Source organism: Mytilus edulis, chromosome 10 (assembly GCF_963676685.1).
Source record: "Mytilus edulis chromosome 10, xbMytEdul2.2, whole genome shotgun sequence".
Taxonomy (NCBI): Eukaryota; Metazoa; Mollusca; class Bivalvia; order Mytilida; family Mytilidae; genus Mytilus; species Mytilus edulis.
Genome location: NC_092353.1, coordinates 61141027 through 61165561, shown reverse-complemented (window position 1 = coordinate 61165561; position 24535 = coordinate 61141027). Strand labels below are relative to the sequence as shown.

The 24535-nt window shown below is 34.2% G+C and overlaps 1 protein-coding gene and 2 long non-coding RNA genes across 3 annotated transcripts; all 3 read right to left on the bottom strand.

Moving 5' to 3' along the window:
- Positions 1–1587: 1587 nt before the first annotated feature.
- Positions 1588–5990, bottom strand: LOC139491620 (uncharacterized). Its single transcript, XR_011656594.1, has 3 exons — positions 4665–5990; positions 3895–3964; positions 1588–1664 (listed from the first exon to the last, which is right to left on the bottom strand). It is a non-coding gene; the product is annotated as an uncharacterized lncRNA (long non-coding RNA).
- Positions 5991–7523: 1533 nt separating this feature from the next.
- On the bottom strand, positions 7524–14869 carry LOC139491618 (uncharacterized). The gene is made up of 5 exons (XR_011656593.1): positions 14553–14869; positions 12160–12289; positions 11419–11513; positions 9890–9954; positions 7524–9305 (listed from the first exon to the last, which is right to left on the bottom strand). It is a non-coding gene; the product is annotated as an uncharacterized lncRNA (long non-coding RNA).
- An 86-nt stretch (positions 14870–14955) lies between these two features.
- Positions 14956–22540, bottom strand: LOC139492884 (neurofilament heavy polypeptide-like). The gene is made up of 18 exons (XM_071281036.1): positions 22487–22540; positions 21975–22001; positions 21621–21647; positions 21184–21222; positions 20842–20868; positions 20157–20183; positions 19729–19755; positions 19302–19328; positions 18789–18815; positions 18277–18303; positions 17924–17962; positions 17496–17522; positions 17016–17096; positions 16588–16614; positions 16248–16274; positions 15908–15934; positions 15480–15506; positions 14956–15081 (listed from the first exon to the last, which is right to left on the bottom strand). Exons 1-18 carry the CDS (start codon positions 22538–22540, stop codon positions 14956–14958), a joined length of 690 nt encoding a protein of 229 aa, XP_071137137.1.
- Between the last annotated feature and the right edge of the window lie 1995 nt (positions 22541–24535).

Here is a 24535-nt window from a genome sequence, read left to right as displayed (position 1 = left end):
ACCATCAAGTGTTTTGCCAGCACCATGAAAACATCTCACAGAAAGAACCTACAAAGGAATTAAAATGGATTGATTATATATTTTACAAATCCATTTTTGTCAATATAAAATAAAAAAGTTGTTGTTTGCTTCTATAAATTTTTCGTTTTTTTAGTATTTAGTTAATGTCTTAATCATATCTCTGGCATTGGTTTTCACATTTTTATTGTTTCACATTTTATCAGTTTGGGGCCTTTAATAGCTTACAATACAGTATACATTTTAATTATTGGTGAAGGCCTTAAAGTGATCTTTAGTTACATAAATCCTTGCCATATGGTCTCTGGTTGATTAATGTCTAATTAGTAATCATGTCACATCTCTTAATTTCTATATAGCAGAACAAATTGGGTAAATAAAAAAAAAAGAGATTTCAAAAATATTTTTTTTTTACTTTCCTAATTAAATGTATCTTGATATTTCAAAATTATCCATACTCTTCTGACATAAAAACCTAGTTGAAAAATTCATTGATATATGTACTTATTCCTACCATAAAAGTCAGCTCTTTCTATTTCTAGCCTCAATCCTTACAGACAAGCTGTAATACTAACCTGAAATATAAAAATGCATCGTCATTAAAAATTAATTAACAGGATCATTGTTAGTATCCTATATATATATATAAAGACAGACGGAAGGCATGAAATTAAAGCACTAGTGACAATATTTTAACGAACTGTTATTATTTGATGTGAAATGTAGTTTGTGAATTTAAAAAAAAATTTAATATATACATTCTGTATACCATATTTATTTACTTTTGCTATATATATATATATATATATTATCAATAGAAATAGTCTGTACATTTGTAATAAATGTTAGGAACATGCGGATTAGACAGCTACCCAGCAACCCAACAAACTTTTATGCAATTACATCACATCCTAAAATTTACTTATTAGTATATAATGATGCTGATAAATGATAGTAGACTTCCAGTGGCAGACCCAGGGTGGGGTTTGGGGGGTTGGACCACTCTTTATCTTTGATGATCAATGCATTTGGATGGGGACATGCATGATGTACTGGCTCAAGCGAGAAAATCAATTACAGAAACGGACATGTGTTAAAAATGTACTCTCTATTATCCTAATAGTTTCTGATGATATTAATAAAATGTCATTCAAACTATTTTTATAAGGATGCCTGCCAGTGTATCAAAATTGTATATTGTCAGTTCAAGTTTGTGAAAATTGCATTCGTTTATCACAGAATGGTTCAGAATGCAAATAGGGGGGAAAAATGGTGCCAATTGCATTCTCATTATAAAACACTTCATATCAATTAAATCAAACTTATTTTGGTGATTTTTATCTGACCAAATATAACTACTTTATGCTAAAATTTACAATTAGAATTATGTGGTTAATTTATTGAGCAGTTCCGATAGTTTTCAGTCTGATGTGACAAAAAAATCCAGAAATCTAGTGAAATCTCAGGAAGTCTTGTGTCCGAGATTTAATCAACTTTTTACTGAATAACCTATCAGATACTTTCCCATTAGATATACTGTTCCCAGGTTAAATAGTTTAAATGTCTGATTGATACTAACCATACCTTTCAGCTCCAATGGTCATTATTGCATGCATCAATCCTAAAGGACAAGCCGTGGTGCTAACCTGAAATATAAAATGCTGACCTTCATCTTAATATTTTTTTTTAAATGATAATTGTATTATACTATTCTTACAAATTGTACAAAGCAATAAATGTGTTAAAGATGTTACAAACATATGGATCAGATAGATAATCTATCAACAGCAACCCAGCATTTTTTTCAAAATTACATCAGATCCTTAAATTTACTCATGCTACGGTAGTGATTAGAGAGTAGACTTCTGAGCAAGACTTGTCCATGGATATTTGAAAGTGGGGGCAGAGAATGATTTTTTTTCTCAGAGTGGACAGAGGAGAAAAATTTTGGACCTTATTTTTGCCAAATAACATAAAATATATATGAAATGCACTAATGTAATGGTTCCTGAATCGGAGCATGTATATATAATTGTTAAAGTGTCAGGGTTTGACATCTTTTTTTTATGCCGAATACTCTCAATTAATTGTCTATGGTATACTAAAATGATTGGATGGATCTTAACAGCAGAAGACCATTAACGAGAAATTCCAATAATAAATATTGTAGGCTTTAATGTGGAATACAAGTTCTGATAGGTGGTGTATGGTACATCAATCTAATTAAAAACCGATCTCTCATCGCTCTTGTTTCTGATATGTCGCGTGGGAGATCTAACGAAACCCGCTTTGAGGTCACATGTGAGTGACCTCGTAGGTGTGTCTTTTTCGACCAATGAAATTGAGTCTTCCACGATCTTGGAAGTTTAACGTAAGGCAAAGGGATGTAACTCATTTTATTTACGACGAAATCGTCAGTCAAAATAATTTATAAACTTTTTTGATTGGCTTATTAATAGGTCGTCAACTCATTTGCATATCTTTATAAATTCATAACTTTTAGTTCACTCACATGTGACCTCAAAGCCGGTTTCGTTAGATCTCCCACGCGACATATCAGAAACAGGAGCGATGAGAGATCGGTTTTTAATTAGATTGATGGTACATGAATAAATATGGTGCTTGAACTTGATGGCAAAATGTAGGTCCCATGACGTCACTTAGTTACTCTGACTAATGGATATATATGATACTACCAAATGCTATCCAGATTAGGCAGTAAAAATACTATACCAAATATACATGGTACTAGTATAAATGTACATGAATGCAAAACCTAAAATGAAAACATATAGTCACTGAAGAACTCTCATTTTCAACAAATAGTTAGACTAGACTGGATTCATTGGAACCATTTTTCGCTGATTTTTCATGGCATAAAGGTCAATTATTTTAATATCATAATTGAGTTTAATGTCTCTGTGATTCCGAATTAATATAAAAAGAAATCAGATTATGTGTTTATTTAATGAATTTGATAAAGTGTCATATTCAATAGCAGATGATGATTTTTTGAAAGGTAGGGGGCATACACCCATTACGCCCTTACCTGGTCCCTCCCCTTCTTGTTAGCCATCAAGAATAAGAATAAGAATAATAATTCTATTATACATTTGTTACTGTTGATTCATTATTATTTGGTGGATATCACTTTCCTGGATTTTGTGGGAACAGGTGAACCACAGATTTAAATGTTCAAACAATAGCAAAGGAGTAGGTCCAGTAAGCCCCCTTTTTGGCCCCAAAATATAGCAGTTTTACAAAATTGTTACAATGTAAACTTTTAATTATTTATTGGAAAGTAGAATCCTTCTGCTACATAAATATGGGCTGTTTTTGACAATACAACAATCATAAATCGGGTACTCAGGATCATTAAGTGATGCTAAATTACTGAAATCTTCACAATTTTAGCATTTTAGTTAAATTTTAGACAGTTTCCGTCTTAAATGAAAGTGGCCGCATTTGTGTTCATAATACATAACATATATAAAGGTTGAGGATGAACACGGATGCGGCCACTTTCATTTTTGACAAAAACCATCTGAAAAGTGACATATTTTGGCATATTTGATAGATTTTTCATATTTAAGCTTGAATCAGAGCGTTTATCAGTTAAAATCTTTCATATAAACTAATTGAATCAACTGAAATAGACACATAAGTGTTTAAAAAGTGTCCAAAATCTTTTGTCAAATGAACCTGTAATTTGAGGCCAAAATCGGCCCTTACCTACCCCTTTATATAGGTTTGTATGCAGAATTTGTCAAAACAACAAAATCAAATATTCATGAAAATACGGGCATTCCACAATCCACGAAAATAAATGAATCTACAGTATTCTTTTCAAAAATGGAACAAAATACTAGTACCTACCATTGATTTAGCTGTATTTGACCACCAAGTCTTATTCCCAATACCATAAAAACATGTCACAGGATATAGCCTAAAAAATAATTAAAATGGATACATTATTTATATTACAAATTCATTTAATCTGTTGTCAACATAACATTTACTAATATTCTAAATATTCTTCTACTTTCTTACAGCATGTACATAGTAGTATTATAAAACATCAACATAAGTTTGTAAAATTAATATAAAAGATGCAAAACAAAACATAATCAAAGGGTTTTATGATTTGAATATCAACTGCACAAAACTTATATATTACAGAGTTATCTCCGCTTGAATAAATAAATCTTACTGTAATTATAGTCCCTCCCCCTCACCCTTATCGTTTCTTGATTTAAATTTTATCTGCTTAAAAATCATCTGCATATCTTACACAGTTATCCCCCCTTGAATGAATATTAAAGTCTTGCTGTAATAAGTCCCACCTTGTCATAATTCATGATTTCAATTTCAACTGCTTAAAAATTATCTGCAAATATTACAGAGTTATTTCCCATCGATGTAATAAGTCTCCCCTTGGTTTCTCATTTCTGCCTCAGGATTTACTATTGATATTTTAATAATGTTCCTGATATCTTACAATATTAAACTAGTACACCAATTCTCCAATGGTGCTAACAGCTTTGCATGCAGAAAATAAGGAAGCAAATCAGTTATGTCTCAATTTCAACTTTTTATCAAATATTTCTATAGAATGTATAGAAACTGTTTCACTTAAATAAACTTGCCTTTATTATTTTCTTGGTAAAGACTCAAGACTTGGTTGAAGATGCATTTTACCATTTTCCATGGAGCTGGTCTCCTGGTTGCTTTATGATAATCGTTTTCATCACAGGTTTTATGCTAATCTGTTCACTGAATTTATTTTATTTTACGAAATATCCTTTCCATTGAACACTCAAAATTAAATTGAAAGTAGTCACCAGAATGTATCTCGCATTAATCTGTAATATGTGACTTCCATCACCATTTGACAAAAATGTATGCATAGAAATTTCCATCAAATGTTGAGCAAACAGGTGAAAAAGTTTTATTCAATACTGAACAAAATATTCAGGAAATTAAAATGTAAAAGTATGGTCACCCTCCCTCAGTCATATGGCGATCCAAATTATGTACTTAAGGAACATTAATTATTTCTAAACTACCCTACAGAATGACGATCATGAAAGTGCTGGAAACTTTTAATAGAGCAGGGATACAGGCATGCCTTCTATCTTGTAAATGAAGTTATGGTGGGCGAAATTGGCCATCTTTTCCGGTGAAAGACCTATGGCAACTTGAGTAGTTCTCAATGTAAAATACAAATAATTTATTTAATTCAGACAAAAATACCAGATGTGATTTTAAACTTTCAAAATTTACCAAATGTGTGGTACCCAATAATTTCTTCCACCCATTAAACTTTTATTTAAAACTATGTTTACATTCTTTAATTAACATATAAGATCTGCATGATAAAAGCTTAGTTATCATGCATATCTTATATGTTAATAGTCATACAAAATAAATTAAATTAAAAAATGAGGGTAGTTATGCCCTTTGTCGTCAGACGTCAAACGGTCATATTGGGCTACCATAAGAGTCAAATTGGTTAAAGTTTTACCATGATTCTTCAGAAGTCTCAAAAGAGGGGAGAAAGACATCTTCGCTAGCCAAGGGTTACGATCCCCTCCCGCTCTCTGAAGAGAGTGGGAGTGGATGAAGAGAGCGGGAGTGGATCGTAACCCTTGGCTAGCGAAGATGCTCTTAGTCCTATGTTGGGAACCCCCCTTTTTGAAATGGCTGAATCCGCCCCTGGATGATGATGATGATGATAGCTTTAGATAACTCAGAATGAAAGTTTGTTTGGGTATTGGAAATTTTTAATATACATGTATTGATTTTCCATTATTTTCTTTTTCTTTAGTCAAAATATTTTGTGTCAACTTTAAGAACCAATTCACAAAATATTTTTTTTTTACAAGATTTCAAGTAAGGATTAATTTATATATATATAAGCAATGTAATTGAGTTGTTTTTCAACATGAAAAATTTAAATCAAAATACGTTTTTGTTAATTTCCAATCGTGGCATTACCTTGTTATCAAGCAGATACCCAGAAACACTTTTGAAGAAGCAGACGTAAACAAATATTTTTATTTTGATAATTTTTTCCTATACTTAAATTTAATTTAAAATACAAAATTTTTTGTTTTTCTGACTTTTAAATTTCCAAAGCAAATCATATTTTAAATGTTAGTGTTTACTGTAAAATAATTTTGAAAATATAAGAAATTAAAAAAAGGCATTTGTGCAGATTCAAATTTCAAAACAGCTTTATTCTCATAACAGCTTTTTTTTAATCTTAATGACTGTGCAAATATCAAATATGTATCATTTCAGAATTACATTGTACGATACAAACCATATGCAGAATACAGAAAAAAACATAAAACCAATCAAAGGACAATTGAAACAAACAGAAGATCAAACCAAACACTACTGCAAGCTTATACACCATTAAGAAAATGCTCAGCAACTGTTGTTAAATATTAGTTAAGACGCAGCGCTCAAAGAACAATTTATTTCTGAAATGATGATTTGATATTTGCTTAGTCTACATCAAAACATTCAAGATAAAGATTAAGGTTCTGCACATAAACTTTAAATGCATTTGACAAAGATCCAGTTCACCGGTAAATAAATTTCTGACAACAACAATGTGTTGAAAGTAGAAAATATTTTAGAAAACATTTCATTATAAATCTGAAATTTTTATTTCACTGTAAACAACATACAAAACTGCATGTTCTTTTCTGAAAATCCATCTTCACTAACAATAAAAAAATCACAGATAGAGCTAACAAGACTATGTTAAAAAATATTTTTCAAAATATCTGTCAATCATTGGATCAAATGCTAGAGGGTAGTAATGCCCTTTAACAATTTCAACAATCATTTTCGGCTACTGTTAGTGTCAAATTGGTTAAAATTTTACCATGATTCGTCAAAATATCCTTATCGTGATTCGTAAGAGGTCTCAAATAATTATTGTTACTGTCATTTATGGAAAAATTAATGTGATTCATCAAAATCAGTCAATGTTTTTATCCTGTATAAGAAATTTTATCGTCATACACCAAAAATTACTGTTAACGTCATTTGGCAATTTTTTTTACCTTAATTCGTAATGAAGGTCATTATGACCCTCATGTTAAGTAAATACTTAAGAATTGAATGCTGCTTTTTGTAAATTTATTGGGGTGTAAAAGCGTTGACCGAAGTACATTTTGTATGAAGCGCGGAAGCGCTTCATACTAAAAATGTGCGCACGGTCAACGCTTTTACAACCCTATAAAGTTACAAAAAGAAGCATTCAATACTTATAATTACATTTTTTAGCTAGTATCATGAAAACACGATTTATATCAAGTTTTCATTTAATTTACCTGTGCACTTTATTGTGGGACCTCGTGTCATCATGAATGATAAATGTTATTGTCTAGTACAATTGTTTCAGGAATAGCACGTGATGTGCAGTTAGCCAATCAGAATAACGTATTATTATGAAACATACATCTAATGTAATTATAGAGAAATGTATTACAATCTGATAAACGTTATTCAAAGTCATTGCAACTATCATCATCAGTCTGCATTGGACACTCTAATGTAAATTAATTTACCACTGGCACATTCAGGGAAGGGATGAAGGGACGTACGCACCCCTTTGATAATAAATATTGGAAAATATATACTTTTTTAGAATAAAATCATAGAAATGAAATTTTGCCTCACTTCATTTAGCAACATTATTTCAGTGTTATGAAATTAAGCCAACCTTTCAAAAATTCTGGATCATCCCCTGTTTACATCTTAAAAAAAGTAGGTATTCAACCCTCAGCCAGCCCCGGGTTTATCTGAGCAACCATCATTGGCATATTCATCTAGATATTTTTCAAACTATCAGAATAATGGCTTTGAATATTAACTTGTAGTATAAAAAAATCTTTTAATAAATAGCAGTGGCATATCAAGAACCTTTTCTAGGGAGGGGGAGGGGCTACTCCAGTCAGGCTTCAGTGATTCCCTATATTATCAGAAAAAAAATCCCACACATATTATAATAACTTATTTCAGAAATTAAAGTGGGAATTTTCAAATCATCAGACCTAAAAAACAAAACATTTATAAATTACTGGATTATATTTTGATCTATATATAATGTAAATATATATTTGGAATAAAGATATGAAATTCCAATAATCTGAACCAAACCATATTTCTTTCCATATAATATCTAAATTTACACACAAGAAGAACTGATTATTATAAAATATTGGAACAAGAATGTGTCCATAATACACGGGTGCCCCCAATCACACTATCATTTTCTATGTTCAGTGGACTGTGAAATTAGGGTTAAAACTCTAATTTGGCATTAAATATTAGAAAGATCATATCATAGGGAACATGTGTTTAAGTTTCAAGTTGATTATACTTGTACTTCAACTTCTTCAAAAATTACCTTGACCAAAAACTTTAACCTGAAGAGGGATAGATGGACAAACGGACAGATGAGCAGACGCACAGACATGCAGAAACTTAATGCCCATTAACATATTTTGAGAATAATTTGCCATTGATTCAATTTAATTCTTTCAATGTAAATCAACAATTGAGACTATTTGTTGTATCAATTCAGAAATTGATGGATAAAATTTAGAATGGGAATGGAGAATGTGTCAAAGAGACAACAGCCTGACCAAAGGACAGTAAACTGCCAAAGGCTACCAATGGGTCTTCAACATGAGAAATATTAGTTCCTTCAGTACTTAAGCACATTTTTAACGACAGCAGTGCTGTTTATCAAATATAAGAATCTTAAATTTGCTAAATGATTCGTGCAATATAACATTTTACTTTTTCAACCACTTGCTCAACATGGGAAGAAAGTGACCCCTAAACACATAATGATGTTCACTAAAACAAATCATCTTGATAGAAATGCACATGCTGAACTGGAATGATGTCTTATGTATCAATTAGTAGAAATATACTGCTTCACATAGTGGTTTCACTATTTCATTTGAGTTACCTCCCCTTCTCAATGGGTGATGTTTTCTTGTTCACTACTGTCATGCAAGATACCAGTGTTTTTTATGCTTAATGTGACTCATATGACTGTTACTATAAATGATAATTATTTTGTTGTTGAAAAAGGCTGATGCATCAATTAAATTTTGCTTCTATTTTCTCACAACGGCCAGCGAGACTGTCAGGTGCAGTAACCATCTTCATAGTTTAGTATACACAGAAAACACAAGACATATGTCCTCAATAATATTCACCACAAATGGCATCAGTTCATTAAAATAGCATACAATCTACAAAAAAGAAGCACATATTAAAATATGAACCTAACAAATAATAATTATAATGCATACACAAATTTCTATACTGAAGATTAATATTGCTTTACACAAATATGTTTTACTCATTAGATGGTCTCTGACCTTGTTGATGATATGAACTTTTCTGGTGCATGCACCACTTTAAATACTAACTGAACTTCTTACTCTATTGTTATTACAATTAGCTAGCTTTCTATACTCAAAAATTCATATGCCTGCGTACATAAATATATCTATACTTGCATATTCAATAATAATAAAAGTTTGCAAAATCTCTTTTTCCATCAGTATACAAGATGGAACTTAATTGATATGACTGGAATACCATACATTTTTTAGGTCACTTTAACTTAATTGTTGCTGAAACAGTGAAACCAAACATAGCCTTATATAATCTGAGAGATATTGCTCTATTTTCCCTTTCCAAGAAGGTTACAGAAAAAGTGGTAGGGTTCATAGGATCTATTTAAATATGAATAAAATCCAATCCATGATTCTAGTGTCCTTATATCAATGAGATATCTGCTTTTGAAATAAATAAAATAAAGTATGCTTACCAATCCCCTTACATTTCCCTCTGCAGCTTTCAGAATATGCTTTATATTTTTATGTGGAATGTCGTCTTATGAAATAAATTTGACTGTTTTAAGAAACAGAATAATACAGATTTGAGAACTTCCTAAATAAAAGATTACACTTATAAACAAAATAAACATCAGCTTTAATATCATTTATGTGTTGGATGCAATATAAACTAAGTTTATTAGAAGTGAGAACGAAAAAATAAAAGACATTAAGATATACAATTCAAAGTTTAATGGTGTCAGATCTTATACATGTATTTTTCATAGGACTCTGGATTCACACTTTTTATTTGCTAGAAAAGGGATTGAATTCATAGAAAAAAACAAATATACTGATTGATAACTTCGATTTAGATGCATGATTGTTTTTTCATCAATTTTAAGTGGCTTGAACTAGCTGTCAGTTACTGCAAGTACTCTCAGATTAGAACTCAGTGTCTTTTTGTTGTTGGGATGTGCAAGTACTAAGCATCGTCCACACTGTGTTTTTGTTAGATGTATTTCTTTTTGTATCTAATGATGAGTTAAGCCTTTTCAACTGATTTTTATAGTTTGTTCTTATGTTGTACTGTTATCCTAGGTTAGGGGAGGGTTTAGGCTGTTATTTTTCTCGTTTGAATGGTTTTACATTTGTCATTTCAGGGCCTTTTATAGCTGACTATGCGGTATGGGCTTTGCTCATTGTTGATTTTTTTTAAAACAAAATCAGTTAATTGAAGTTAAAACTCACTTAAAAGATTATAATTTTTATTATTGATGAAAATTTAAGAGATCTATACACAAGTATCCAAGAAAGCACTCAATGCATTATTTTCACTAAAAAATATATGTCTAATTTTCATCATGTCCCTGTTGATTTATTGTGTAAATTATTTGATTCACTAATTAAACCCATAATTCTATATTATAGGGATATCTGAGGTTTATGGAAGATTATTACTCAATTTTTAGAGCCATAAACAGAGCCACCTTGCATGAAACTAAGTGTGATACTTTATCCTTGACAGATAGATTTAGTTTTGATAAAGTGCATCATAAATTTGTAAAACTGTTCTTTGAATTAAAAAAACCTTATGTAATATATCTTGAAGGTCTGAGTTAGGGCGGTTTCCACTTGACTCCTTTATATAAACTCAAGTTTTATTATATTTTTGTAGAATTGACTGCCACAAATAAACCCTTTTGTTAAAGAAGCTTTTGCGGTAAATAAGTCTAATTTCTGAAGATGGAATATGTACTTGGTATACTTTTGCCAAGCATATTTTTAAAGAATTTAATAAGAATATCTTGATTTTAGGTAAAGTAATTGCAGGAAACCTAAATAAAAGAATTCTTCAATTCAATTAAGTGACTTAATACAGTGACCCCTGTAATTGAGGGGTGAACATGAGGTGATTCCCACTTCCCTCCCCTAACCATTTTTTTTTGTGAAGCATAAAATATCCCTTTTTCTCTATCCTTGTCACCTGTTCCTGCCCAACTCTCAATTCCTTCCAACCTACCTCCTACTCATTCCCAGGCATCGAATCTAGAAACGTGTCCACCAAGTGGCTGATCTTGGAATCCAATAGGTACAACCTCCGGGGTACAACAGAATCTAAGGGAAATCTTCATTATTAATTAAATACATTGTCATATTCATTAATTCTCAAATTGAGGGTTGTAATGTGTACGAATTGTCTGCATCAGGTAATGGAAAATTTTGAAAATTTGACCTACATGGTCAAACAAATATTTTTTTCTATATATTGTTGATAGCTAAGATAACTTCAAGTGAAATAAATTTAATTTCTTGAATACAACCAAAATTTGGAAATTTTACTATATTTACTTATTATTTTCAATAGTTCAATAGATTTAGTTCCAATAATTAAAATTGTTTTGCAGAAAAGATGGGAACATGTCCATGACAATACAAGCCAAGGATACAGCTTCTATCAACATGAGTTCCTAACAAATGTTAAACATGACAATACAAATTAACAGACGAGGAATAACCTTTACTGTATGTCTGCATTTTATGTGCCATCTTTATCTTGTCACATATGTTTTAACATTTAAATTGAAATTTTCAGTGAAAATGAATGAAATAAAAATGCATTGTTGAGGACCCATTGGTTGATTTCAGCAGTTTTATACTTTTTGGTTTGGTTGTTGTTTCTTTGACACATTCCCAATTTCCATTCTCAATTTTATTTGTCAATTTGTACCCGTCCGACTTTGTAAACATAATAAATACTTACCACTTTTCTGCTGTGCCTGAATTCATCCATGGTATTTGGTTGGGTTTGTGTTTTCACAATTTTGATTTCTCAGTTTTCTGACTTGACTCAGATAAAGCTATATAACTAATCTTGAAGTCCCTCAACAGCCCTAATCAGAGAAAAAACATACACATGGCATACTTTAGTATAAAAGTCAAGAATGATAATAATGTTAAATACAACTGTGTAAAATGTTATGAAAAATAAACATGAGGAAATATAGTAAACATTATTTGCACAACTGGTTTATTTTAATAAATTCGTTGATCTTTTATTTTGCATCTGAAAGAATTGACATGTAATATTTCGTAATGATATGGGCATATTTTCCCACAAAAATAGGCAAGAATGGTGTTGATACTTAATAAAGTAAGTTAAGTTGATTTCATCTGTGTGTTTTATCCAATTAACATCAATACCACATTTTATTTAAAAAAAAACTATTATTACAAACAGACTTGGGGTAATTGTAATTGTAATCGTTAATCAGCTGTAATTGATTACAATTTTTCAAGTAATCATTGTAATCATTAATCAGCCAAAAATCTGATTACAATTGTAATTTAATTTAATCAATTACTTTTCAAAATGCCCTGTAATCCTGATTACATTTTGATTACATTCTGATTACAATGAAAAAAATCTTGAACTGTGTTTATGGTCAATAAATGAACCTTTTTGTTATTCTTATTTAATAGATATTTAACAAGTTAAGATAGTTTGGTTTACTTTATCAAGCATGTTAATTGATTTGTCTACTTCAGTAAAAAATAAACTGTTACAATATTAAAAAAGTCATCATTAGCCTAAGAAGGCCTTAGTAAAAGATATTGTACATATATTCACAATTTAAAGATGTACATATATATAGTTGATAAAAAAAACCTGTTATATTTAAGCAATATTATATATTTATCTTTAACCCTGAATTATAATCTTTTGTTAATATTGTGATTATTGTAAACTTGGAATTGACAGGTAGGAAACCAATTAAGGTTTGTTTTTATTGCAATTTCCATTTGAGTATAGCTGTAGGACAATATATATGATAAAAGATTAATCAGACATGTGAAAATTTATCTAATTAGCAGAAACTAAATTAAAAGTTGGACAATCTTGTTTAATATAAGCAAATGTTTGTATGTACTTGGACTGGACATGTATATTGCATTGACTTATAGTACTTGTATTTTGTTTACAATTTGTTTAAACAATTCTATTAAATGTTTTCATAATTTTTATCTGTTAACTTTATTTCATCCATATTTTAACTTCCAAAAACTGCAACTTGAAATACATATAAAGTCTGGAAGAGGTCAGAAGACAAACAGCAAACTCATATTCAATTGAAGTCAAAATGATTCAGTGATCAATGATGATAAAGTGTAATGGGTGACACAATGTTCATGTATGTCTGTAGTGAACTTTTGTGGTTTATTAAATAGATGAAGTTTGAAGTTATCATTTTAAAATATATAAAACAAATTTCTTTTTAAAAAGAACCAACGTTATATTAAACGTTAATTCATTCTCATCATTCAAATTTTTAATTTTTTTGTAATTCATTGTAATCAGATGTAATCATGATTACTTTGCCAATGTAATCATTAATTTAATCAGACACTTTCAGAAATGAAGTAATCATTAATTTAATTTAATCGTACAAATGACAAAGTAATTGTAATTTAATCAATTACATTGAAAGTAATCGGACCCATCTCTGATTACAAAATGTTAGAGAGTGCACTCACATACCCAATTTGTCACTGGATAAATAAAATGAATCACAATTTCCTGTTGGTATGCACATCTACATATATCAGTGTGTCCTTATTATCTACAAAGTTTCATGAAATTCTGATGTGTAGTTTCAGAGAAGTTGCAATGACAAACTGTTGCAGTAGTATTTTGAGGCAAATAAGTTCAAAGGGGCATTACTCCTAGAACAAAATTGAGTAATAATTTCCTGTAGATATAATATCTGAATGATATGTCCATATTATCTACAAAGTTTCCTGATATTCTGTTGTGTGGTTTCAGGAGTTGCATTGACAAACTTTTGCAGTAGTGTTTGAGGCAAATAAGTTCAAAGGGGCATAACTCCTAGAAAAAATGAACAATAATTTCCTGCGGATATGCACATATACATTTTATTAGTATGTCCTTATTATATACAATGTTTCATGAAATTCTGTTTTGTGGTTTCAGAGAAGTTTTGATTTCAAGAACAGGACTGACTGACTGCCTGATGGACAGATTGATAGACAGACTGACGTGTCAAAAACAATCTGTCCTTCGCAACTTTGTTGCGTGTGGGATAATTACACACACAAGACATAAAAAGACTGTCAGAAATAACAAATACAGTTTACCTATAAATCTGTAAAAACTCTGTAAAGGAAACTGTCAATTCTATCAAATCAGGGTCTCTAAAAGATGTCCGTTCATCTGTAACAAAAAAATATGTAGAAGTCTGTTGAAGAGGAAATAACCTAGAGGGCATCAGCATACACAACAACCTTAACATAAACATACCTCTGCATGCTGTCCTAGACTCTACCTAAAAGAAATGGGGCAGAGAGGGCATAAATGTACACAACAACCTTAACATAAACATACCTCTGCTTGCTGTCCTGGTCTCTTTACCTAAAGGAAATGGGACAGAGAGGGCATAAATATACACAACAACCTGAACACAACATACCTCTGCTTGCTGTCCTGGTCTCTTTATTTAAAAGAAATGGGACAACGAGGGCATAAATATACACAACAACCTTAACATAGCATACCTCTGCTTGTTGTCCTGGTCTCTTTACCTAAAAGATATGGGACAAAGAGGGCATAAATATACACAACAACCTTAACATAACATACCTCTGCTTGTTGTCCTGGTCTCTTTACCTAAAAGATATGGGACAAAGAGGGCATAAATATACACAACAACCTTAACATAACATACCTCTGCTTGCTGTCCTGGTCTCTTTACCTAAAGGAAATGGGGCAGAGAGGGCATAAATATACAAAACAACCTTATCATAACATACCTCTGCTTGATGTCCTGGTCTCTTTACCTAAAGGAAATGGGACAGAGAGGGCATAAATATACAAAACAACCTTAACATAACATACCTCTGCTTGCTGTCCTGGTCTCTTTACCTAAAGGAAATGGGACAGAGAGGGCATAAATATACACAACAACCTTAACATAAAATACCTCTGCTTGCTGTCCTGATCTCTTTACATAAAGGAAATGGGACAGAGAGGGCATAAATAAACACAACAACCTTAACATAACATACCTCTGCTTGCTGTCCTGGTCTCTTTACCTAAAGGAAATGGGACAGAGAGGGCATACATAAACACAATAACCTTAACATAAAAATACCTCTGCTTGCTGTCCTGATCTCTTTATCTAAAGGAAATGGGACAGAGAGGGCATAAAAAAACACAATAACCTTAACATAACATACCTCTGCTTGCTGTCCTGGTCTCTTTACCTAAAGGAAATGGGACAGAGAGGGCATAAATAAACACAACAACCTTAACATAAACATACCTCTGCTTGCTGTCCTGATCTCTTTACCTAAAGGAAATGGGACAGAGAGGGCATAAATAAACACAATAACCTTAACATGAACAAACCTCTGCTTGCTGTCCTGATCTCTTTACCTAAAGGAAATGGGGCAGAGAGGGCATAAATAAACACAACAACCTTAACATAACATACCTCTGCTTGCTGTCCTGGTCTCTTTACCTAAAGGAAATGGGACAGAATGGGCATAAATAAACACAATAACCTTAACATAAACATACCTCTGCATGCTGTCCTAGACTCTACCTAAAAGAAATGGGGCAGAGAGGGCATAAATGTACACAACAACCTTAACATAAACATACCTCTGCTTGCTGTCCTGGTCTCTTTACCTAAAGGAAATGGGACAGAGAGGGCATAAATATACACAACAACCTGAACATAACATACCTCTGCTTGCTGTCCTGGTCTCTTTATCTAAAAGAAATGGGACAAAGAGGGCATAAATATACACAACAACCTTAACATAACATACCTCTGCTTGTTGTCCTGGTATCTTTACCTAAAAGATATGGGACAAAGAGGGCATAAATATACACAACAACCTTAACATAACATACCTCTGCTTGTTGTCCTGGTCTCTTTACCTAACAGATATGGGACAAAGAGGGCATAAATAAACACAACAACCTTAACATAACATACCTCTGCTTGCTGTCCTAGTCTCTTTACCTAAAGGAAATGGGGCAGGGAGGGCATAAATATACAAAACAACCTTATCATAACATACCTCTGCTTGATGTCCTGGTCTCTTTACCTAAAGGAAATGGGACAGAGAGGGCATAAATATACAAAACAACCCTAACATAACATACCTCTGCTTGCTGTCCTGGTCTCTTTACCTAAAGGAAATGGGACAGAGAGAGCATAAATATAAATATACAAAACAACCTTAACATAACATACCTCTGCTTGCTGTCCTGGTCTCTTTACCTAAAGGAAATGGGACAGAGAGGGCATAAATATACACAACCTTACCATAACATACCTCTGCTTGCTGTCCTGGTCTCTTTACCTAAAGGAAATGGGACAGAGAGGGCATAAATATACACAACAACCTTAACATAACATACCTCTGCTTGCTTTCCTGGTCTCTTAACCTAAAGGAAATGGGACAGAGAGGGCATAAATATACAAAACAACCTTAACATAACATACCTCTGCTTGCTGTCCTGGTCTCTTTACCTAAAGGAAATGGGACAGAGAGGGCATAAATATACAAAACAACCTTAACATAACATACCTCTGCTGGGACAGAGAGGGCATAAATATACAAAACAACCTTAACATAACATACCTCTGCTTGTTGTCCTGGTCTCTTTACCTAAAGGAAATGGGGCAGAGAGGGCATACATATAAACAACAACCTTAACATAACATACCTCTGCTTGCTTTCCTGGTCTCTTTACCTAAAGGAAATGGGACAGAGAGGGCATAAATATACAAAACAACCTTAACATAACATACCTCTGCTTGCTGTCCTGGTCTCTTTACCTAAAGGAAATGGGACAGAGAGGGCATAAATATACAAAACAACCTTAACATAACATACCTCTGCTTGCTGTCCTGGTCTCTTTACCTAAAGGAAATGGGACAGAGAGGGCATAAATAAACACAATAACCTTAACATAAACATACCTCTGCTTGCTGTCCTGATCTCTTTACCTAAAGGAAATGGGGAAGAGAGGGCATAAATAAACACAACAACCTTAACATAACATACCTCTGCTTGCTGTCCTGGTCTCTTTACCTAAAGGAAATGGGACAGAATGGGCATAAATAAACACAATAACCTTAACATAAACATACCTCAGCTTGCTGTCCTGATCTCTTTACCTAAAGGAAATGGGACAGAGAGGGCATAAATAAACACAATAACCTTAACATAAACATACCTCTGCTTGCTGTCCTGATCTCTTTACCTAAAGGAAATGGGGCAGAGAGGGCATAAATAAACACAACAACCTTAACATAACATACCTCTGCTTGCTGTCCTGGTCTCTTTACCTAAAGGAAATGGGACAGAGAGGGCATAACTATACACAACAACCTTAACATAACATACCTCTGCTTGCTGTCCTGGTCCCTTTACCTAAAGGAAATGGGACAGAGAGGGCATAAATATACACAACAAACTTAACATAAACATACCTCTGCTTGCTGTCCTGGACTCTTTACTGGACTCTTTACCTAAAGGAAATGGGACAGAGAGGGCATAAATATGCACAACAACCTTAACATAACATACCTCTGCTTGCTGTCCTGGTCTCTTTACCTAAAGGAAATGGGGCAGATAGGGCATAAATATACACAACAACCTTAACATAAACATACCTCTGCTTGCTGTTCTGGTCTCTTTACCTAAAGGAAATGGGACAGAGAGGGCATAAATATACACAACAACCTGAACATAACATACCTCTGCTTGCTGTCCTGGTCTCTTTATCTAAAAGAAATGGGACAGAGAGGGCATAAATATACACAACAACCTTAACATAACATACCTCTGCTTGCTGTCCTGGTCTCTTTACCTAAAAGAAATGGGACAGAGAGGGCATAAATATACACAACAACCTTAACATAACATACCTCTGCTTGCTGTCCTGGTCTCTTTACCTAAAGGAAATGGGACAGAGAGGGCATAAATATACACAACAAACTTAACATAAACATACCTCTGCTTGCTGTCCTGGTCTCTTTACCTAAAGGAAATGGGACAGAGAGGGCATAATTATACACAACAAACTTAACATAACATACCTCTGCTTGCTGTCCTGGTCTCTTTACCTAAAGGAAATTGGACAGAGAGGGCATAAATATACAAAACAACCCTAACATAACATACCTCTGCTTGCTGTCCTGGTCTCTTTACCTACAGGAAATGGGACAGAGAGGGCATAAATATACAAAACAACCTTAACATAAACATACCTCTGCTTGCTGTCCTGATCTCTTTATCTAAAGGAAATGGGGCAGAGAGGGCATAAATAAACACAATAACCTTAACATAACATACCTCTGCTTGCTGTCCTGGTCTCTTAACCTAAAGGAAATGGGACAGAGAGGGCATAAATAAACACAACAACCTTAACATAAACATACCTCTGCTTGCTGTCCTGATCTCTTTACATAAAGGAAATGGGACAGAGAGGGCATAAATAAACACAACAACCTTAACATAACATACCTCTGCTTGCTGTCCTGGTCTCTTTACCTAAAGGAAATGGGACAGAGAGGGCATACATAAACACAATAACCTTAACATAAAAATACCTCTGCTTGCTGTCCTGATCTCTTTATCTAAAGGAAATGGGGCAGAGAGGGCATAAATAAACACAATAACCTTAACATAACATACCTCTGCTTGCTGTCCTGGTCTCTTTACCTAAAGGAAATGGGACAGAGAGGGCATAAATAAACACAACAACCTTAACATAAACATACCTCTGCTTGCTGTCCTGATCTCTTTACCTAAAGGAAATGGGACAGAGAGGGCATAATTATACACAACAAACTTAACATAACATACCTCTGCTTGCTGTCCTGGTCTCTTTACCTAAAGGAAATTGGACAGAGAGGGCATAAATATACAAAACAACCCTAACATAACATACCTCTGCTTGCTGTCCTGGTCTCTTTACCTACAGGAAATGGGACAGAGAGGGCATAAATATACAAAACAACCTTAACATAAACATACCTCTGCTTGCTGTCCTGATCTCTTTATCTAAAGGAAATGGGGCAGAGAGGGCATAAATAAACACAATAACCTTAACATAACATACCTCTGCTTGCTGTCCTGGTCTCTTAACCTAAAGGAAATGGGACAGAGAGGGCATAAATAAACACAACAACCTTAACATAAACATACCTCTGCTTGCTGTCCTGATCTCTTTACATAAAGGAAATGGGACAGAGAGAGCATAAATAAACACAACAACCTTAACATAACATACCTCTGCTTGCTGTCCTGGTCTCTTTACCTAAAGGAAATGGGACAGAGAGGGCATACATAAACACAATAACCTTAACATAAAAATACCTCTGCTTGCTGTCCTGATCTCTTTATCTAAAGGAAATGGGGCAGAGAGGGCATAAATAAACACAATAACCTTAACATAACATACCTCTGCTTGCTGTCCTGGTCTCTTTACCTAAAGGAAATGGGACAGAGAGGGCATAAATAAACACAACAACCTTAACATAAACATACCTCTGCTTGCTGTCCTGATCTCTTTACCTAAAGGAAATGGGACAGAGAGGGCATAAATAAACACAATAACCTTAACATAAACATACCTCTGCTTGCTGTCCTGATCTCTTTACCTAAAGGAAATGGGGCAGAGAGGGCATAAATAAACACAACAACCTTAACATAACATACCTCTGCTTGCTGTCCTGGTCTCTTTACCTAAAGGAAATGGGACAGAATGGGCATAAATAAACACAATAACCTTAACATAAACATACCTCAGCTTGCTGTCCTGATCTCTTTACCTAAAGGAAATGGGACAGAGAGGGCATAAATAAACACAATAACCTTAACATAAACATACCTCTGCTTGCTGTCCTGATCTCTTTACCTAAAGGAAATGGGGCAGAGAGGGCATAAATAAACACAACAACCTTAACATAACATACCTCTGCTTGCTGTCCTGGTCTCTTTACCTAAAGGAAATGGGACAGAGAGGGCATAAATAAACACAATAACCTTAACATAAACATTCCTCTGCTTGCTGTCCTGGTCTCTTTACCTAAAGGAAATGGGACAGAGAGGGCATAAATAAACACAACAACCTTAACATAACATACCTCTGCTTGCTGTCCTGGTCTCTTTACCTAAAGGAAATGGGACAGAGAGGGCATAACTATACACAACAACCTTAACATAACATACCTCTGCTTGCTGTACTGGTCTCTTTACCTAAAGGAAAGGGTCAGAGAGAGGGCATAGATATACACAACAAACTTAACATAAATATACCTCTGCCTGCTGTCCTGGACTCTTTACCTAAAGGAAATGGGACAGAGAGGGCATAAATATACACAACAACCTTAACATAACATACCTCTGCTTGCTGTTCTGGCCTCTTTACCTAAAAGAAATGGGACAGAGAGGGCATAAATATACACAACAAACTTAACATAAACATACCTCTGCTTGCTGTCCTGGACTCTTTACCTAAAGGAAATGGGACAGAGAGGGCATAAATATACAAAACAACCTTAACATAACATACCTCTGCTTGCTGTCCTGGTCTCTCTATCTCAAGGAAATGGGGCAGAGAGGGCATAAATATACACAACAACCTTAACATAACATACCTCTGCTTACTGTCCTGGTCTCTTTACCTAAAGGAAATGGGGTAGAGAGGGCATAAATATACACAACAACCTTAACATAAACATACCTCTGCTTGCTGTCCTGGACTCTTTACTGGACTCTTAACCTAAAGGAAATGGGACAGAGAGGGCATAAATATACACAACAACCTTAACATAACATACCTCTGCTTGCTGTCCTGGTCTCTTTATCTAAAGGAAATGGGACAGAGAGGGCATAAATATACACAACAAACTGAACATAACATACCTCTGCTTGCTGTCCTGGTCTCTTTACCTAAAGGAAATGGGACAGAGAGGGCATAAATATACACAACAACCTTAACATAACATACCTCTGCTTGCTGTCCTGGTCTCTTTACCTAAAGGAAATGGAGCAGAGAGGGCATAAATATACACAACAACCTTAACATAACATACCTCTGCTTGCTGTCCTGGTCTCTTTACCTAAAGGAAATGGGACAGAGAGGGCATAACTATACACAACAACCTTAACATAACATACCTCTGCTTGCTGTCCTGGTCCCTTTACCTAAAGGAAATGGGACAGAGAGGGCATAAATATACACAACAAACTTAACATCAACATACCTCTGATTGCTGTCCTGGACTCTTTACTGGACTCTTTACCTAAAGGAAATGGGACAGAGAGGGCATAAATATGCACAACAACCTTAACATAACATACCTCTGCTTGCTGTCCTGGTCTCTTTACCTAAAGGAAATGGGGCAGATAGGGCATAAATATACACAACAACCTTAACATAAACATACCTCTGCTTGCTGTTCTGGTCTCTTTACCTAAAGGAAATGGGACAGAGAGGGCATAAATATACACAACAACCTGAACATAACATACCTCTGCTTGCTGTCCTGGTCTCTTTATCTAAAAGAAATGGGACAGAGAGGGCATAAATATACACAACAACCTTAACATAAAATACCTCTGCTTGCTGTCCTGGTCTCTTTACCTAAAGGAAATGGGACAGAGAGGGCATAATTATACACAACAAACTTAACATAACATACCTCTGCTTGCTGTCCTGGTCTCTTTACCTAAAGGAAATTGGACAGAGAGGGCATAAATATACAAAACAACCCTAACATAACATACCTCTGCTTGCTGTCCTGGTCTCTTTACCTACAGGAAATGGGACAGAGAGGGCATAAATATACAAAACAACCTTAACATAAACATACCTCTGCTTGCTGTCCTGATCTCTTTATCTAAAGGAAATGGGGCAGAGAGGGCATAAATAAACACAATAACCTTAACATAACATACCTCTGCTTGCTGTCCTGGTCTCTTAACCTAAAGGAAATGGGACAGAGAGGGCATAAATAAACACAACAACCTTAACATAAACATACCTCTGCTTGCTGTCCTGATCTCTTTACATAAAGGAAATGGGACAGAGAGGGCATAAATAAACACAACAACCTTAACATAACATACCTCTGCTTGCTGTCCTGGTCTCTTTACCTAAAGGAAATGGGACAGAGAGGGCATACATAAACACAATAACCTTAACATAAAAATACCTCTGCTTGCTGTCCTGATCTCTTTATCTAAAGGAAATGGGGCAGAGAGGGCATAAATAAACACAATAACCTTAACATAACATACCTCTGCTTGCTGTCCTGGTCTCTTTACCTAAAGGAAATGGGACAGAGAGGGCATAAATAAACACAACAACCTTAACATAAACATACCTCTGCTTGCTGTCCTGATCTCTTTACCTAAAGGAAATGGGGCAGAGAGGGCATAAATAAACACAACAACCTTAACATAACATACCTCTGCTTGCTGTCCTGGTCTCTTTACCTAAAGGAAATGGGACAGAATGGGCATAAATAAACACAATAACCTTAACATAAACATACCTCAGCTTGCTGTCCTGATCTCTTTACCTAAAGGAAATGGGACAGAGAGGGCATAAATAAACACAATAACCTTAACATAAACATACCTCTGCTTGCTGTCCTGATCTCTTTACCTAAAGGAAATGGGGCAGAGAGGGCATAAATAAACACAACAACCTTAACATAACATACCTCTGCTTGCTGTCCTGGTCTCTTTACCTAAAGGAAATGGGACAGAGAGGGCATAAATAAACACAATAACCTTAACATAAACATTCCTCTGCTTGCTGTCTTGGTCTCTTTACCTAAAGGAAATGGGACAGAGAGGGCATAAATAAACACAACAACCTTAACATAACATACCTCTGCTTGCTGTCCTGGTCTCTTTATCTAAAGGAAATGGGACAGAGAGGGCATAAATAAACACAACAACCTTAACATAACATACCTCTGCTTGCTGTCCTGGTCTCTTTATCTAAAGGAAATGGGACAGAGAGGGCATAAATAAACACAACAACCTTAACATAACATACCTCTGCTTGCTGTCCTGGTCTCTTTACCTAAAGGAAACGGGACAGAGAGGGCATAAATAAACACAATAACTTTAACATAAACATACCTCTGCTTGCTGTCCTGATCTCTTTACCTAAAGGAAATGGGACAGAGAGGGCATAAATAAACACAATAACCTTAACATAAACATACCTCTGCTTGCTGTCCTGATCTCTTTACCTAAAGGAAATGGGACAGAGAGGGCATATATATACACAACAACCTCAACATAACATACCTCTGCTTGCTGTCCACGTCTCTTAACCTAAAGGAAATGGGACAGAGAGGGCATAAATAAACACAACAACCTTAACATAACATACCTCTGCTTGCTGTCCTGGTCTCTTTACCTAAAGGAAATGGGGCAGAGAGGGCATAAATAAACACAATAACCTTAACATAAACATACCTCTGCTTGCTGTCCTGATCTCTTTACCTAAAGGAAATGGGACAGAGAGGGCATAAATAAACACAACAACCTTAACATAACATACCTCTGCTTGCTGTCCTGGTCTCTTTACCTAAAGGAAATGGGACAGAATGGGCATAAATAAACACAATAACCTTAACATAAACATACCTCTGCTTGCTGTCCTGATCTCTTTACCTAAAGGAAATGGGACAGAGAGGGCATAAATAAACAACAACCTTAACATAACATACCTCTGCTTGCTGTCCTGGTCTCTTTACCTAAAGGAAATGGGACAGAGAGGGCATAAATATACACAATAACCTTAACATAAACATACCTCTGCTTGCTGTCCTGATCTCTTTACCTAAAGGAAATGGGACAGAGAGGGCATAAATAAACAACAACCTTAACATAACATACCTCTGCTTGCTGTCCTGGTCTCTTTACCTAAAGGAAATGGGACAGAGAGGGCATAAGCATACACAACAACCTTAACATAACATTATACCTCTGCTTTCTGTCCTGGTCTCTTTACCTAAAGGAATGGGACAGAGAGGGCATAAGCATACACAACAACCTTAACATAAACATAC

What these genes read in the sequence shown, in the direction of transcription:
- LOC139492884 (XM_071281036.1), bottom strand. Translation starts at nt 22,540, where the DNA reads ATGCCCTCTCTGTCCCATTTCCTTTATGTAAAGAGATCAGGACAGCAA. An exon ending in GACCAGGACAGCAAGCAGAG is followed by an intron (nt 18,816 to 19,301) that starts GTATGTTATGTT and finishes CATTTCCTTTAG; the next exon opens with GTTAAGAGACCAGGACAGCA. An exon ending in GACCAGGACAGCAAGCAGAG is followed by an intron (nt 16,275 to 16,587) that starts GTATGTTATGTT and finishes CATATCTTTTAG; the next exon opens with GTAAAGATACCAGGACAACA.